General features: G+C 39.9%; 1 protein-coding gene across 2 annotated transcripts in view; it reads left to right on the top strand.

The window, feature by feature from the left end:
• The window catches only part of apaf1 (apoptotic peptidase activating factor 1), a 63,113-nt gene extending 44,659 nt beyond the window's left edge, over positions 1–18,454 (top strand). Inside the window, exons 27-28 of one of the 2 annotated variants that reach the window (XM_079262829.1) lie at positions 15,871–15,943; positions 16,773–16,784. In XM_079262829.1, the coding sequence (XP_079118955.1) occupies positions 15,871–15,900 (30 nt within the window). In that variant the 3' untranslated portion in view covers positions 15,901–15,943; positions 16,773–16,784. Of the gene's footprint in view, positions 1–15,870; positions 15,944–16,772 lie in introns of both variants that reach the window. The other variant, XM_079262828.1, reaches the window with a different exon arrangement.
• The last annotated feature ends 542 nt before the right edge of the window (positions 18,455–18,996 follow it).

Below are 18,996 nucleotides of genomic sequence, written 5' to 3'. Positions count from 1 at the left end.
TTCATGACAACTGTGGGGAAAATAATTTTTTTTCTTAATGTTTAAAAGTAATTTAATCTCGAAGTTCGACATATTTAGGGGCGTGTCCTTTTGATTGACAGGTACCTGATCTCTCGCTTCAAGTCAGAAGAACGTAGAACAACTGTGGTTTTTAGCCGCTTAACAACGTGACTTAGCTTTAGCCCGCTTACCTCCTATTCGCTCTGTTTTGTAGCCCTAGTGGATGAATGGGGAACTGCAGTTTTATGCACTTTCGCATGGGCTTCACTTTTAACCTCCAGAGGCTCCGAACATCTATCATATACGGACGGTCTATGGTTCAAACCTTTGACTGGTATGGGTCATGTTGCAATACGGATTAGATAGTTTGGTTTAATGAAAAAACAAGGTGGTCTAATACCAGATTTGGAACTTCAATCCAGTTGTGTGTGCGTTTTTCACATGCTCATTTTATTGTGCAGTTTAATGATGTCACTAGAGGTTGCAGTTCCTGGTCCAGAAAGTAAAAGTCCTGTCCGGCAGCTGTTCCCACCAGTCACCAAACCAGCTGAATTTAATGAGCAGAGTTTATTTACAAGGTAAACAAGCCTGTCAGTGAAAACACCTGTTCTAAATGTACAGGTAGATCCAAAAACATGGCAGGACTTTTACTTTCTGGACCAGGAATTGCCACCTCTGAAGGTCACCTACCATTAGCAGCTAGCATGACCAAACTTTAAGGTCAGTAGTGACTATGTCAATCCTTCTTTGGCCAAAGCTGCTGAAGTGCACCAGCTATCAGTCACTACAAACGAACAGGGCTTCTCTTTTTAAGTCAAGGTCACACAGAATGACTCCACCCACGTATTTCACCGAACGCGGTTGGGGCTGAGATGTGCCTGACATCCGCTTGTTCCAACTGCGGCCCGCTTCCTGTCAAACAGAAACAAAAGAAAACCCATCTCTTCTGTGTGTTCATGCAGGAATCTTCAGGTTAAAGGATATGAAATGTTTGCTGTTGCAAGATTCAGGCCTGACTTTAACAAACACTTTCTTGCTCTTCGCTCCTGTGAATGCAGTGAATGTAATTACTGGTTTTCTGGAGGAAAGAAACGATAAGAATATCAAGACTGTGGCAAATCCATCGTTGCATCACCCAGACTAATTATTCTAGTTATAATTTAAATGTTTTGCATGAAAACAAACCTGATCAAGGTCCTTTTTTTTTTTTTTTTTCTTTTTTTTAATTGGCTCATGAAACTTTCCTGCCTCTGCTCAGACGAGGTAATAAGTACGCACAAGCCCCTCGCTGCGGTGGCGGCGTTCTTGGAAGACAGTCGCCGTTTTAATGCAGACAAGGCATGACACTGTTTGTCTTATCAGATTCAGTGGAGAGTTTCCAGCTATCAGATCCTTGTGATCACAGCTCGCAGTCTCAGAAAACCCCTCCACAGCGCGACTGCCTCGCCGCGTTAGCCACGCCGCTGAGCAGAATGATGTTGTTACTGGTCTGATAAGAGCCAGACTAGTGACGGCGGGTGATGTCTCCCGTGGCTCTCGCTCAGATGATGGCTTGATATGATGCAACGTGAGGACTGGAGCTGGAGGAGTTCTTATTGTTTGACTCTTTCCATTTGTCTCCGTGGCTCCCTGTGTGAGGGGGAAAAAAAAGAAGTTTTCGTGTTTGTCTGATTCTTTTGGACTCGTCTCTGTCAGTGCTCTTGTGTTAATAATCTCTCATGCTGCTGTCTCTTTTTTTATATATATATTTGTTTCATCCTTTCTTCTTGTCGCCGTGTGTTTTATGGCTCCCTACTTTTCTGTATGCTTGACTGAATTATGTTAGTGTAATTAAAAGCAGCAGGGCATTGCATGGGGGTGCATGCTTGTCTAATTTCCCGTTGTGAGAAGGTGCCGGTAGAGGGTTTAATTAAACGCTTTTTAACCTTTTTTTTTTTCTTTTTTAATCGCCGGTGTCTCTTTTTCTATTGCAAGAAATTTAAAAAAAAAATGGCTGTGATTGCAAAACATAGCAGGCTGGGAGAGAAACGTTGTGTGTGCCTCAGACTGCGCGGTCCCGTCCTCAGAGAGAGGCTGTTAAACCCTACGCTGACTCCCATCATTCCTCCGGCCTTCCCTCCGCTCTGGGTCTGTCTCAACACCTGGCCTTGACACACACTGAAAGCAAACGCACACAAACGCTCCAAACGAGACAATCCGTCACTGTGCATGCTGTCCAAGAGGGAGGCTGCAGGTGTGAAAAGGCTCATCCTGACTGCACGAACACAAACCCCCCAAATAATTCACACCGTCGTGTTCCAGCTAAAACAAAAGGCCTCAAGCGACTCTGGAGGTACTGACAGATTTTATGTACTTTTGTCTGATTTGATGGTAAAAGCAGATCAAGTGGAAGGGGAATCCTGTTGCATTTATCCAAAGTCATGTTAAAATCTTCAGCAAAAGGATGATAACGTTGGGATGTCCCAAAGAAGATTTCTTCTAAATGTTTTCAGTATATGTTTGGGAAAATCCTTTAGCTGCTGGGAGTAATAAGTCTACAGATTTCTGCGTCTGTGGTCGATGTTGCTATGACACTTCTGAGGGGAGAGATGCCTCATTTTTAAGTACTGATGGTTTGATGCTTGTTTATTTTAGTAGACGCTTTTAAACGTCTTGCATATGAGAGTGAGAACAACACAAGGATGAAATCAAACAGTAGAAGACATTACATGAAGGTTTTAAGTATATTTGCATTCTAATAATAATTCTAATAAGGCCCAAATAATTTGATTACCCTCTTAACAAAAGGCAGAGTACAGTAAGATAATCCCCTTTTACTGTGAGAACTGCCTTAGTTCTTTGTGGTAAAGGTGTTTGAAGCATTCCTCAGAAACTTTGGCTGTGCATTTCTGAGGAGAATCTCCCGTTCCACCACATCCCAGAGGTCATGAAGGGATGGACATGGTTAGCATCAGTCGTCAGGCGGGTTAAACCATGCTACGTTGCTACTAAGGGGCCAAATTCTGATCCTACCATGTGAATGTGGAGCTGAACTGGAGACTCATCAGACCAGCAACGTTTCTCCATCTTCTATTGTCCAGTTATGTTGAGTCTGTGTGAATTGTAGCCTCAGTTTCCTGTTCCTGTCCTGAATTAAGTTCCTGTTGACTTTCTATCATCTACAACCAGCCTGGCTACTGTCCTCTGACATCAGTTTGGTCCAGACAACTGCTGCTCGCTGGGTATCTTCTTATATTTGGACACCCCTTCATCCATTCACAATAAATCCTGGTAGAACAGCAGATTCTGACACACTCAGACCAACAGTCATGCCACATTTAGTCACCTAAATCTCCTTTTTTTTTCTTCACTGTGATGCTTACTTGGGCTACTTTAGCTACTTGTATTAACAAGCTGTTTAGCAAATGCACTTAATGAAGTAGTTAGTGAGTCTTGGAGTCCAAAAATAAAGAGGAAACCAGGGTGTATTGCAAAGTCTTAGTGTTCTTTATGGTGATCATCTTGACTTGCAGCATTTTTGTGGCCGTATTGCTTTATTGAGTTGATTGGAGGTCCGTTGAGACCAGTGAGGATAGTTTATATCAGTATGACTGGATTTTATGTCTGAAGCAAAGCGAATCAGTGGTCAAAGCAAGTTAATGTCAATGCGAGTTCAAAGTCCTGCGTCAATGATATTGATGGAAAACCTACAAAATGACAGAAACTAATTGCAAAGGACTCAAGAGATTCCCAAAAACCTTATTATAAAGCTCAGACATGCTTTGACTCGGCTGCTTATGATCCCAATGAGAGATTTGTGGGCAACCGCTCTTGACATCTTTTTGCAAAATCCTTGCCTCGCTTTCCTTTTTTTTTATTTTTTTATGCCTTCATAAGGAATTCTGAAGTAGCCTTCATCAGTTTAATGATTCAACAACTGAAACAAACAACAACAACGCAAATGGAAGTAGTCAGCAATCAAGTGAACATGCACCACATGCTTCAGGCTACAGAAAGCCAGGCCGACCCAGCAGCATGTTTGGTACAGCTTACGAGGTAGATGTGACCATACTGGCTGCTCCTACAGGACCTGCTGGTTCTGATATGCAGAAATTCATTTGTTTTCGATAATAATAAATAAAGAAAAGACAATCCATCTGCAACATGCAGATGTCTTTTGCTTGTCTCTTGGTTTCATTTTCCTGTCATAACTGGCCACATCTGTAAAGATGCAGGTGTGGAGAAAAGACACGAGGCTTGCAGGATGTTGGACTTGCATCCTGTAGATTACTGTTGCAGAAAATAGCTATGGCACTTTCTGATTCACAGTGATGCACCCACTCTAACACACACACACACACACATTGACACACTTCCAAGCAGTGTATGCCCAGATGGATGGGAGTGTTTAAGATGATTGTTCTCCCCTGCTATCCTTGTTGTCAGACATCAGCTATCAGATGATGGAAGAGAAAGAGAGCAACATAGTCTCACCTTATCTCATCTTCTTATACTCTCCTCACTTTCTTCTCTGCTTTTCTGATTCTGACAGGAGGAACAGGCCTTTTGCTCCCATAAGGCTTGTTCTTCCTCTTTCCTTGCAGAGTTATCTCTCTGCTTCATGCCTTCATTTCATTTTTCTTCCTGCTGTCATTTTCACTCTTTGTCTGCTGTGGTGACCTTTAAGTGTAAAGCTTGCTTCCTGTGCTGTCAAGTTTTATCAAGCGATATATATAACACGTATATATGTCATGTATTTTACCACTCCTGTGTTGCAAAAGGGTGTGTTTTGCTATAGGCAAGAATAAAACTACTTTAGAACACAGAGCTTTAAACTAATCGGTCTCTATGCTGCTTTCAAAGCCATCATCAAGCGTCTCCTTATGAGACCCTTGCAACCAGTGCACCGTTACATCCTCTCATCGGTCAAGGCGGTTCTCAAAACGATGCGTGGTTGCAGGGAGGCGAGATGAAATGAGTGGTGAAAGTTGCACTGACCTTTTCTCAAGAGACATGATGGATGGAGAACCTGAGATGGATGGAGAAACGGTGTGTAGCGTAAGAAAAGAACAATGGCGTGCTCTCTACCACACAGCGGATCCATGACGTTATATTCCAGACTGAGATCTCTGATTACATTTAATAGGAAATGGAAACCATTTTAGACTTTTTTTTTTTATTCATTTTGAGACATACTAGTATCATCATCACACCTTAACAGTATAATCCCCAATGGTATGTTTGGTTACTGGATCACTTACATGCCTGGGAAGTTTACTGGTATTTCCAGTTGTTTAGTTTGGAAGCAAACCTTTTTTTTTTTTTAAATCAGTAACATCTTAACAAATAACTTTTGTAAAATAAAATTGGATTTGTTTCTCTTTGGACGCCATAGAGCAGGAGTGGGAACCTCCGGTCCTCGAGGGCTGCAATCCTGCAAGTGTTCAGAGTTTTCTTGAATCAGTGGCTAAATAGCAGACTGGGGGAGACGTTCGTGTCAAGTTCTGGACCGGTCTGCTAATTAAGCCTGATGTGATGCAGATGTGTTGCAGCAGGGCAACTCCCAACCCATGCAGGACTGCAGATATCGAGTGCTGGAGTTGCCCACCCCTGCCATAGAGACATTGGCCATGTTGACATGGACACGATTATTCCGAGCCTGATCATAGTAAAAATACTTTGTTGTAAGATTTCTATCCGATCACTCTAATTCCCATCAGTTGCATGCTCACTGCTGTTTCAGCTGATGGCGCCAAAGCACATGTTCCAAAATTTGAGTAGAAATCATCGTCACTACTCATGCCTTTTACGTGTAAATCAGTGTGACGCATTACACACAATACGGCCATTGTGTTAAAACATTTTACTCAAAAAGAGTTGTATTCAAATATATTATGCATGTAAATAATCGTAATAACAGTCCAGGTCTGGTCTGAATTTCTACTTGCAAACATGTCTGTTGATAAACTTATAAAAAGGAACATAAAAAAAACCATGTCATTCAACCTCCACAAGATATTAAAACTGATAATTAGGTTGTTATGAGTGGGGGATTGGTGTTATTGCACTGGCACATCTACAGAACTAGCCCTGCTTATCCAAAGCTTCTGTTTTCTTTGTTGTTACGCTACATCACAAACAAAAAGCAATAAACCGTACAACACAGAGGGCTCTGTAAATAGTCTATAAAGCGAAGCGCGGATTTATTAATAGAAACAACTCTTTTCCTGTTTGTGTTGAAGTGTTTTTGAGGTTTATTTTATCTTTGTGTAGTAGCTGACTACAGCGAGCCTTTTCAGTTTGTGTAGCAACAAAATAAAAGCCATCTCGGATACTAAAGCTTGCACATACTGGGTGCACTTTGTGGCTTATTTTATTTATTTTTACTCTGATCCATCCCTTCTCCTTCTCCATACTTTATCCAGAAATGGAAATAAGCTGTATACATACCTGCCCTGTCATCCCCTGACAGGGCAGGTATGTGGATAAGGCCGTGTTTCACAGGCCATCGTGTTGGTTCGGGCGGCATCCAGAGTTTTGATTTGGCTTAGCTCTCTTCTCCCGTCATGCTGTTCCAAAAATGAGCTTCCCGCTGCGCTGCTTCAATGTAGAAACAGAACTGCCTCTAAAATACCTCCACACACTTATAAGATGCAAAATAACCCCTGAAAGGGCTTTTTTTTCTCCCTCCCCCTCTTCCTTTTCCAGGGATTACAAGTGTGCACATGTTGTTCCTCGTGTTGCCACAGTAGGTCCAGATGTTTGCTGTACGGCCTTGTGTCTCCTTTGCTGTTTGTTTCTGTGTGAAAAAATGCAAAAGTGAAGAAGTTTGAAAGAGTCTCGCTTGGAATGAAAGCGCCCTGGATTCGGCGCTCTCGGTGTCAAGCTCTGGGAATAAACACAAGCTGGTGAAATATTTATTTGGCAGTTGTTTTCCCCCGCGTCGCTCATTAAGCCAGGGTTAATTGTCTCTCTGGCTGGAGAAGAAGGGTCTCTGCAAGTGTGCGAGATAAAATGAGGCAGAGTGGAGATGGTGGATCACTGAGCAAAAAGTGGAGCGAAATGGTGCAGGTTTTGAATAATCCATAGATGCTTGCCGATAAACTCTAACCCAATTTTCACACTTTCATCCTTTTCATATTTGTCTTAAGCTCTGACTCCTTTCTTCCCCTTCACAGCATCCAGACTCTAAGTGCTGGATTGTTGCAGTGCAATGATAGACGTTAGTTGAAATAAGGAAGGTTTTCTCTGTCGATCCACGAACTCCATACTCGCCGTGGATGATGGCTTTAAACAAAAAGCTGCTTGGACCCTCTTTTAACCCGAGGATTGCAATATATCAGATTTTCAAACAGGTTTCTTCTTTTTTTTTCTTGAAGTAATTTGGGATTAAAGATGACAGACGACTTAGTTCTTGATTCGTGGTTTTACATCTCTAAACTTGACTATAGTTTTCTACCAGAGTCAGAACTAATGTTTCCTCTCAGCTTCTTGGTCTTATATAGGATGAGAATCCTGCCATCATTTAAAACTGAAAAAAACAGCCCTTCTGAAATCTTGAAAGTCTGTAGGTGCGTTCACATTACACCCAGAATTACCCAAAATAAATTATTGCAGTAAAAGTAAAACGCTAATGGAAACACCTACATTTTGACGATAGTCTTAAATATTGCTGAAAAGTTTTTACGGTCTCATGAGGTGGTTTTTTCAGACGTTTCGACACAGAAAAAAGTGTAATGGAAGCACCTTTTTCGCATTTACGTGTCCCTGGACGTAACATCGAGGGTCATGACCAGTTAATCTTCGGTAAAGATGGCGGTGTGTGGAACAAACGCTTTGAAAATTTGTAGCAAATTTGCCGGACCAAATAGAAAACCCAAAATAACGCTACATGGCTACCTTGCATAAGTCGCAATTCTCCTAAAATCTTGTGGGATGAACGAGATTTTACGCGAGTTGAGGCTAAATGCTGTTCAATAGAAGCACCTCCTTATCGCAATTATTGTTTGTCAAAACTTACAAAAATCGCTTTTATTTTGCTATAGTAATAGTAATGGAAACACAGATTGTGTTTGAAACTTAAAAACCTAAAAAAAAAAAATGTGAGTTTCAGAATTTCAAACCAAATTTGCCAAAAATTGCGAGATTGCAACCTCACAGCGGTCTGGTTTGAAACTCTAAAACAAAGCAGAGCTCACATGCGAAATTATGTTTGCATGTGAGTTTTAAAACTCGAGTTTCAAGCTTTCACAAACGGTTTTGCAAACATGCAGTCAGCAGTTTTCAGATTTAGTATTACAAGGTTGCAGAATAGTTTTACAAACTAATGTAATGGGACGACGATACCGTCTCTAAAACTTGTCGGCAAATGTTGACTTGAGAACAGCAAGGCTGCAACAAGAGGCTGAAATCTGGAATATGCATGTTGCACTCATGAAAAATGAAGATTCAAGTACAAAGATATGTTTGCAGAGATTCAAGCGCTTTCTAAATACTTTTCAAGGGTTCCAAACTTTATTTCAGGGTTTTAGGTTTCAGACAGGATTCAGGCAGATGACGTCAAGATTCTCATCCCATATTCTTGGTACTACTTCCAACAGTTCTTTATGGGGTGTCAAACTGTAGTCCTCAAAACCTCCAGGGTGTGTTGTTTCCCTGTACAAACACATCTGATTCAAACCATACGGATCCAGCAGCTTCTTCTCAACCTATTAGTTTATTTCAGTCAGGTGTGTTGGAGCATGGAGACAACAAACACCTGCAGGATACCGGCCGTCCAGGACTGGAGGTTGACACCTGTTTTATAGGCTTTCCTGACTATTTAGCTATAAAATTCAGGTCAATTAGCACATAATATCCACTATTTCTTTATAAGCTTAGAATGCTCACAAACATAAAGTCCCTCAGCTAAACAAATAATGTCCAAGATTCTGCATCCATTGCTCTGTTTGCTAAAATAGCTTGCCATAAAAATGTAAGCACCAGCCGTGAAGGTGTCGGCTAATCCAAACAGTCAAAATTTCTACATTTCCAAGGACTTGCTGCTTCATCATCAAGCATTAAAGTAATGCAGTCATATGAATCCCAATACCTTTTGGTTTTTGTCATTTTGCTGTCAGTGCGAGATTTCAACCATCATATCAAAGTTTTTTGGGTCAAACTGTTTTGCGGACAATTAGATGACATATCCTACTTTTATAAGAACGACTCATCTATTTTTTCTTTGTTTGCACTGGAAACACATGCACGCTATTTATTTTCATATTCCGACATTGGTGGGAATGCAGTTAAGAAGAGGTGATTAAAAACATGTGAAGAAGACGTGCTGAGGATTGCCTGGGCATCAATTTTTCAGTTGATGAAACACGAAAATCCTCACTTTTTTCTGAAAAAAATGAGGTTGCTTTTTATAAAAAATAAAAAAACAAAAAGAACATCAGAATCTACTCCAGCTGGCATCCCTACTTGCTGAAATCACCCTCTTCTCCTGCCTCCATCCATTCTGGTGTGATGATTATGATTTTTTTTTTACACATATAAAGCTGAGAAACTGTACCTACTCCCTGTGGACTCGGTAGTGGAGCTATTTATATAAGAGGAAGATGAATTACCTTTCTCCACCTTTCTGAAAGCCCCAACTGTGTTCTCACTGGCACAAAAGCATTGTTCAAGCCTTCACAGGAAAACACATGACAGGTTTTCCAGTTATGTAAGTGATGCTGACTTTCCCTCAGGCAGCCTGAATAAGCAGACCTATTTAGCCTTCAACATGTAATAGTGAGGACTAAATAGGTCTGTCACACGAGGTCCGGTTCTGCGCTGATATTGGCTGGAATGAATTAAGGTTACTGAAATAGTGATCTTTTAATTTTGACCCATGCTGATGGCATTAGTAGAATTTGCCACAGAAAGCCAAAAAGTGGGTTATTAGAAGACACTTAGCAAAATATGACAAGAATCCCTTGACCAAGTGCGGGTGCTCCTTGGTTTACGAATGAGTGTCGTTCCTATGTCGCGGCGTAACCCAAAATTCTGCGCGAGTCGGATTTTTAAATACCCCCTAATCACTAAATATCTAAATATACGTATTGTACATCATATTAATGGGAAAATACTACAGGTAATTTAAATAGACATTTCAATTCAAATAAAATAAATTTACAAACACTAATGCGTCGTCTCAGCCTCCAGGTCACACATTGTAAGAGCTTGCATGGAACCTCGTAACTTCGAAACTTGCTCTTTTTTGTTTTTATTCACATTTGTTTAATGAGCTTTGTTGTTAATAGCCTGAAGTCAAAACGACGCAAGTCAAGAACCACGTCACCCGAGGACCACTTGCACATACACTGTGCTAATTCTAAAAATACTTATACCTAAAGTTAAAGGAACAGTTTGTAAGAATTACTGACATCTAGTGGTAAAGTTTGGAATAGCAATGAGTTTAAATGCCAAGCACAGTGACTGGACGGTGGCTGTCATTGGTCAAAATTCAGACATAAATATGTTAAACATGCGAGGGGATACAGTGGCCTCAAGTTCAGCGATGACTGCACCACACATAACTTTTGCATTGTGTACACATGTGCAGTCTTCTTCGCTGGTCTTTTAAGGTGTTCCTTATCCCTTACGTTGCTGTAACACCTATCAAGCAAAGTAAGGAAGGCTACCCCAGTTTTAACTTTGCACGTAAAGTCATTTGTCCATTCAGAGACATCGTAAAATTAGTATTGTAACAAAACAGTCCATCCCAGTCCAAACTAATCATCTACACAGCAGTCAAAAATGTTGTCATGTTGACGGCCATTTACACATGAAATGGTTGTTTTTTAGGTGCTTTTTCCCATATTTACATAACATTTGATCTCTTTCCAAGCTATCGCTAGAGGTTTTGGCAAACCATTTTTTTTTTTTTTTATTTTTTACCTGGAATTATTGTCGTTTGGGTCGGTTGTGCTTGAGCTTGAGAAAAACCTGTTTTTGGGCAGACGTCTCGGATTACATCCAGACCTTTGACTAAGGTGCTGACATGTTTTAAATGGATTTAAATGGAGGACAGAGCTGCAGTGGAGATGTGGTCATTGCTGTTTATTAGCAGCTGCAGTTGCATGTTACATCAGAAAAACAGAAATGCAAACAATAAAGTGTACAAAAAAATGTTGGAGCAGATGCAGTGTCTGTCAGAAACCTGAAAGTAGTTTTTATTTTGGTACAAAGAGGGTTATGGGAAGGGTGGGGTTGCATGTGTGTGCGTAAGTGTGAAATTGTTTTAATGTTGCACTTTGACATGCATCTGTACAAAAAATGCTATAGAAATAAAGTTTGATGAGATCTTTTTGGTATGTTTTTAATCATGGAGCACGTTGCAGCTGTGTGTGGTGCTGGGATGTCGTTCTTTTGAACACTGATTGTGATGGAGATGATGACACTCCCTGCTGCTCGGGTTAACAGCAATAAATCACCTGAAATTCACTGATGCCGTGAAAATAATCGTGTTTCAACAAGCAATTATTCAAATGAACACCTTTTAAAGATGATGGTTTAAATCAGTTTATAAACTCTCTTTGTAAGCCTCTTTTACTGAAAAAAACTTGTTCTTAAAACCCAGTAATTAGGATTTTGCAGCTGGAAACAATGTGGATTGACAGGTGGCTGGAGAGGCCTTTTTACTGGGCTGCAATCTGCAGCTTCTCCACTAGAGGTCACTAAATCATACCATGTTACTTAAAATCCAAAAGCTACGACTTCACATGGCTTTATCCCAAATATCAGAATATATTCATATATATTTTTTTGTATATTTCTTGATGCAAATATTATTTTGGTGCTTTTATTGGATGCTCTGCAGTTACCCTCCACAAACAGCTATTTACCACCATTTTGATTAAATTTAAACTGTTGCACTTGGTTGTGTCCTCTTAACTAAATGAGCTAAAGTAGCTGAAGTAACCCTCTAAATAAATGATAAAACTGTGTTATTTGCATATTAATGCAATAATGTGTGTTCTCACAGACTTTCCATGTGTGTGTGTGTCGGCCCTGCATTTGTATTCATGTAGCATACTTCCTAATGTCATCACATTCTCATATTTTTCTTTTTGCTCCACCATACTTTGCTTAATTTTATCAGCCTGAGGACAGGTTAAAAAAATCTTTTGGATGTCAGAAAGGACAGGCATTACACAAACACTAAGCAGCTCAGAGGTATTCACACACTGTAGTAATTTAGCATCCGTGTGAATCGCTAACTCCCATAAATCAGTTGTCCCACCGTGCTGGTATTGATATCAGCCATCTGTTCAGAGGATAGGAGTGCAGCGATAAACACAAACACAACAGTTGGAAAAATCTACATCTTTATTCTCCGCTGGCTCCTTCCTTCAGCTCGTCTTCATCGTTTACCTTCCATTCATCCACGTTTGGCTTTCCCTCTTTTTTTTAAAACTCTTCCCATTCTTGAGTGAAAACAACTCATTTTCCTCCTTGTACAAGCTCATGAAAAATGCATGCCAACCACTCAAGCCTCGCCATCGTGCTTCTGTGTAAATGATTGAGCTCAGTGATTTTTCTGGCCTTCCGTTACTCCTCATGGTAAAAAGCAGCCTCTCTCTCAGACGCAGCTTCATTTTCACGCTGTTTTTTCCTGCGCGTTTTCTTCCCGCCCCACCATCCGGCCCGGCGACCGCTTTAAACATTTATTTTGCATCTCTGCTAATCCTTTTTTTATAACCAGCTGGAGATGTGGCGTGTTTTTCTTCCTCTTAGTTTTTGTCCCAACCAAGTTTTCTTTATTTTGTTGTTGCTGTATTTTCTTGCAAGATTTAGTTTAGCTGTTCTTTGACTCGGGTTTTTCTGCTGATTGGTGGTTTATTCCTGTGTATGCTGTATGTGTGTGCAGAAGGCAGAGTATTATTCTTTTTGTTTGGGCTGTCAATGCTTTGGCACCTGGCAGCCATTTTATCTTCCCTTCAGACGGAATTACACTTAAAGCAATTGTGTATTTGTTTGATCCTTTTACTGAGCGAACTGATCCACCTCGTCTGCGTTTTCACACGTCTGTTCATGTCATGTAAAGTAAAAAAAATTTAAAACAAGCCCATGCAAAAGTGCCAAAACCTGCAGTTCCTCCTTCATCCACTAGGGTCTCCAAAACAGCGTAAATCCCCATAGACTCCCATGTTAAAAAAGACCAATTTCACAGCAGAAATAAACATGTTTACAGCCTGGTTCAAAAAACATTTTTAGGTTTAATAGGTCAGGTTTACCTTCATGACAACTGTGGGAGAGGAATGAATTTTTTATAACTCCTGTTAATAATTAATTTCATCTCAAATTCATCATGATAAGGGGCGTGTCCTTTTGACTGGCAGGTACTGGCTATCCCGCTGCAAGAAGGCAGAATGTGACCCAAACCTCCCTGTAGTGTCTTAAGACATTGTAGGGAGACAGTTTGTAGCCATGGATGATGGTGTTTGTTTTATTTTTCATGCAAACTGGTGTTTACAGATTACGGATTGAATTTATGAATGCTGTCTGTGTTGGTACCAGCTGTCTACAACACTGACTGGTGTTTCCAAACGCTGAATGACACAGGATGAGGCAAGATTAAAACACCGAGAATGTTCACAATCATGATTTATAGATTCAGTGATAAAGGAAAGCAGCATTAAAACCAGGATTCCAGTCTTCAAGATGTATTATCCTGCATCTTTTGGATGCATCTTTTGTTTTTACCGGACCTCTGCAGAGCTGAGTGGCATGCACATGAACGACTTCGGCCATTTGATCCCTTTGCATGCCTGATTAAAACACCACACATCAGGAAAACAGGGCGAAACAAAAAGAGTAAAACTGCTTTGATTTTCCTCCATAGTGGAGCTCCGTTTGGTTGTTTGGAACACCAGACACTACGCTGGCTTAGGATTTAACAACATTTATAAATATTTTAGTTGAGAGGGAAGAATTGCTGCTGTTCTCGGGCCTGTTTTTCCATTTCCAGCTGAGCCATCACACTCCTGTTCCTGTGTGTTTTTAGGTGATTCAAGAAGTTGTACAACCATCAGTCTCAGTGAAAGACACTTTGATGGGTTGGTTATTGAGCTAAATTTCCTCTGTCACATGTTACTATGTGAAATTCTGATACATGATTGCATTTATATGTATTTATGTAAATAATCTAACAGACAGTTGTTGCATGTAACTCGGTTGCGTCTTTGTAAATGTTTCCTCATCATGCCTGCATCCAACAGGATTATATTGAACATCACGAGTCGGTTTCATATTTACAAACCCAGCAGACTTATTAAATTAATTAGCTTAACTAGACGTCATGCACCTCCTCGTTTATCCTCAAGGGCAAAAGCGCATTACATAGTATGGCTTTGATGTTCTAGTAAACATAGTACAGATTTATCATGGCGTGTGCGCAGAAACAAGAAAGGACCCGCAGTGGATGTGTACTCCTAGAAATTATGCTAAGCATCTGTTGTATGTATGTATGTATGCGGTTTCTTGCACTAATGTGTTTTAGTTATTAGTATATGACAAGAAATGATTTGCTGCATCATCAGCTTGTAGGTGAAAGGCTAGAAAATGGTATTTATATGTGGGGAAAAGAACATGGTTTTCTGTTTGCTTAGTGAATTATTAATAGCTGTGAGTTAGCAGGCCTCTGACTCTTACAGTTTTTTGGGGGGGTTTAAAAGGACTTTTATTTATTCGGGGGTGAAAAATGAGGAAAAACAAGGAAAATATCTCCGAGCACAATCACTGATGCTGTCAAATATTTCTCAGTAACAGTAGTATGTAACTTACATGTGGAAAATTGTGATGGATAGATGATCTATGGAAGTTTTCCCATGTATTTTAGTCCAACTCCAACTCGAGGGTTGTTGGATCGATTCCAGGCTTCCCCTGACTACATACCTAAGTGGTTTTAGACAAGAAGCCCATCACTGCATTGCCCATAATGTGTCTATCAGGGTATCGCTGTGTGTATGAATGTGATATAAAGTGTAAAATGCTTTGTGTGGTGAGCATGACTGGAAGTCTGTTAACTATTTACCATCCAGGAAATTTACAATCCAGCCATAAAATATAGTCTTTATTTAAGAAACTATATGGTAAATCTATTATGAGTGAACTATTTTAACACCATTGTTCATCACATTTTTATAACAGAGAAAGCCCCAAAAAACAGGAATAAAGCAGTAATACTACACTTCTGTAACAAGTAAAAATACAAACATGTCATCAAAACAAAGAAAGCTTGCTTTGATTTCAGATTTCAAATTACGACTGGACAAGCCATAGTCATCGAATTAATTAAAGTTTAACCCATAAAAACCCATGAAAAAATGATCAGATAAATCCAATTCTTTGAATATGAGGTCTTTATTTGTCTTTTTAAAAACACACTACAGAACTTTTTGCCGTTTTGCCCTATGGCAGGCTGATTCGGCAGCCATCTTGCATCCTAGCTTATCTGTTGGATCTCTCCAGCCGGCAAAAGACAATCTTACTATGACTCTTGTCATTTTCTCTCTTTTATTCTTCGTGCGCACCTTTGCAATTTCAGCAGTGTTGAATGTTCAAAACAGCCAGTGTATTCTAGCATGAAACGAAACTCCGCTGCAACATCATGCAGGATTTTGTACCATAAAGTGATGCCAAATGTCCCAGAAACTGAATGTATCAAACATGTCATACTGGGCTCTTATGGGTTAAATGGTTTTCCTACGGGTGCTCCTGATGATTGTCTACTCCGTTTAGTCTTTTAACAGCTGTAGCTGGTTGGGTCTGATTGTACAGTTGTTGTTGTTGTTGTTTTGTACCATTTTCTCCTCCTTCTTCTTCCACTCATTCTCCTCCTTTTCTGTAATTGCCTGTCAGGTCCAGCGTTATTATCTAATTCAACAATAATACTTGAGCACCAAAGGCAGCTTGATTTCCTTTACTTTCAAAGGTAAACAAAGACCCAAAGTTTACTCCTAAATCATCATTTACTTATGTTGTTTTTTTTCTAAAACTCTGTGTAATGATCATAATAAAGGTCCAGTTAGATCTGGTTTCACACCAACACACTCATGCAAACAGGAAAAGAAGAAAAGCTCTGGAAGCCAGGCATCTGTTGCCGCCACCTCTGTTGCCGTCTGACTGTCTGCCGGGACACACGTTGGCTTTCTTTAACACAAACACACACGTTCAGCAAGTGAACATTTACAAGGAAAACACACCACTAAAGCTTGAAGCTAACAGTGCAACTCCATGTCTTTGATTTAGCTGGAAACAGTACAATAATCTTGTTTTGATGTGACATTATCGCGCTTAATATTCTCAAAGTTGTATGTGCGCACATGCACGCCAAGCCGTAAATGATTGACTCGATGCAGCTTTGATGATTCATTCCTGTGAGACCGAGCTTGACTGTAAAATGCCAGCTTTAAACCCAGATTAAACAGAATCGCTGAGGGGAACTGATGGGGATTGTGTGTGAGTGTGTTTGTGTAATATACTATTAAATTCATCACGGTCCCCTGTGCAGCCATCATCAAGCTCTCGGTCTGAGTTTTTCTGCTTCTAAATGTTTTCACACCTGTGTGAAACCTGTCTGTTAGGGATTCATGCAGTTTGATGAAGCGGTGCACGTCGCCAAAGCAGCACGGATACAATTTACCCCAACAGGATTGGGAATTAGACTCAACGCTGGAATTCAGCTGAAAATCTCCAAAGGCAAACATGTTTCTTTATCGCTCAACCATTAAACTAAAGGTTGTGTTTTTTCTGTGTTCCAGTGGTGGAACGTGGCGACAGGTGACGCCCTTCAGACCTTCTACCCAACAGGAAGCCATCTGAAGAAGATCCACGTGTCCTCAGACTTCTCCACCTTCGTCACCATCGACGGCATCGGCATCCTCTACATCCTCCGGAGAGTCGAGTGAAGACGGAGGTCATATCCGCCACTATTCATCAAAATACTACCGTTTCAGCTAACTGCGTAGCACAACGGGCAAGTTTACGTATCTTTTGCACGGAGCCATACTAAGCACCAATAATCATTTAAATGTTTCATGTGAGAAATGATAGAAAATAATTGTTCTTTTTTCAAATTTGACTTTTTGACAAAATGTCGAAAGTAAACAAAAATAATTCACACATATTTTTGGGATGTTACCGCGTTATATGTGTGAATTATTATGGTGCAAAAGGTGCAAACCAGGGGCAGAAGACCAGTATTAAATTGTAAGATTTTGAGCTTGTGTTTTTACCACATGGTGATGCAATAAGTCTCATATGGATGTTTATATCACACTCACTACACTCACTTGAAATTAAAAAACAAGTCTGATAACTCTCCAAAGTGCAGATTTATAAGAAAGTCGTTATTGGCTTTTTTAATGAAATGCACTAGAATCCATCAATGAGCCGTTTATCAGATTAAACATGAGATCCTCGCTTCCTTTCAGATTTGGGGTTAAACATCACTGTACAGGTTGTTTAAACCAGCTGCATATACCTACGTGTGTTTTCTTATTTTTTATGTTTGCTTTTGACTTTAAATGTCCTGCATCTGGTCTGAACCCCACCTCGGTGTGTTTTTGAGCCTCTTATGTCCACTACAGCCGTCGTCTTGGCCGACGCGTTTGGTGTGAATGTGTTGTGCCTTCTCAGTCACAAGCACACGTAGAACTTTTGGTGCAATTTGAATGTTATCATCAATTTTTAAGGATTTAAACATTTAAAACAGCACCCAATCAAAAACTTGCGGACTATTTGCACTGTTTACTTTTCAACTTAGATCTAAGGTAAATGTTTTCTACAAAATAAGAAAGGACGTGATTTATAATTTATAATCAGATTTCCACTTTATCAACTGCTTTTTTAAAATTGTTTTGTATCAGTCATGTTGGCTCTATATCCCATTTTTATGCACATTTCTATCCCGTTTGTTGTCTTACTGAGCCTTTGCCTTGTTTGGAGGACAGTGAAGTAATGAACTTTAAGAAAACTTATTATTATTATTTTATTCACGTTTCTTTTACTAAAAGTCTCCTTACAAGCTGTAATAAGTTATTGCAGTGTGAATGGTGTTAAACGCAGGTCCAGCAGGAGGCAAAGCTACAAAAAATACTTAATCTTTTGGAATATATTTAACATTTAAGAACACGGTACTGCTTCAACTCTGCTTCCAGACTGGTGCTTCGAAATTCAATCAAAAATTTACCTTCATGTCTGGATGTTTTCTGGGAAACATGTTTGTGGGAACGTAGATGCATGCACTGGATGTGTTTCTGGTAGCGTAGAGTGTGTAAGATGATTAAACTACCGACGCTGTCATGGTGCATTCTGGGATTATTTTATTCATGGCGAGTGCGATGATGAATGAATGATGAATAAATGTTCACAGCCAGATAATTGTGTTGTGTTTTAATGTGATCACAATGTTATTTAAATGGTTAAGAAAAACAAGCAAGTCTGTCAACTATTATTATTATTTCAAGCTGTGTAAACCTTGACCCAGCTCATTTTAAATATCTTTTATTTTATGCTTAAGTCATCACTTTTGCCTCATCCGGCAGTCAAAGGATTTCCAAAGATTCATAACATCAATCCATAAAGGTTCGATGCGGAAAAGTGTGAAATCCAGTGTTGCTCAAGTTCAAAAAGTTCAAAGACTTTGTGTTGCAAATCTTTTGTAGGAAAAGTGCTGTAGAAATAAAGAGTGACTGATGGAAAAGTGGAGGAAAAACATTCTTTTCTTTCCAAAAACTGGTTTGTTGCTGATTTTACATAATACTGCTGGGCCTGACAAGAGGGGTGATGAGGACAAGGATACGCCAGATGGAAAGCAACGGCTTCGGCTCTTCAGTCTAAATTTAAAAAAAAAAAAAAAAAAACACAGCAAACCGAAAACGATGCAGACAATCATGAGGAGCACCGACGGAAAGACAGACAGAGCTGGAAAAGAAAATCATGGTTGCAGCAACAAATCATCTGCAAGACGAAGGAAAAGTGAGA

Source organism: Telmatherina bonti (genome assembly GCF_933228915.1).
Source record: "Telmatherina bonti genome assembly, chromosome: 23".
NCBI classification, from domain to species: Eukaryota; Metazoa; Chordata; class Actinopteri; order Atheriniformes; family Telmatherinidae; genus Telmatherina; species Telmatherina bonti.
Note: the sequence above shows the minus strand (reverse complement) of the source record. Positions and strands in the feature narration are given on the sequence as shown.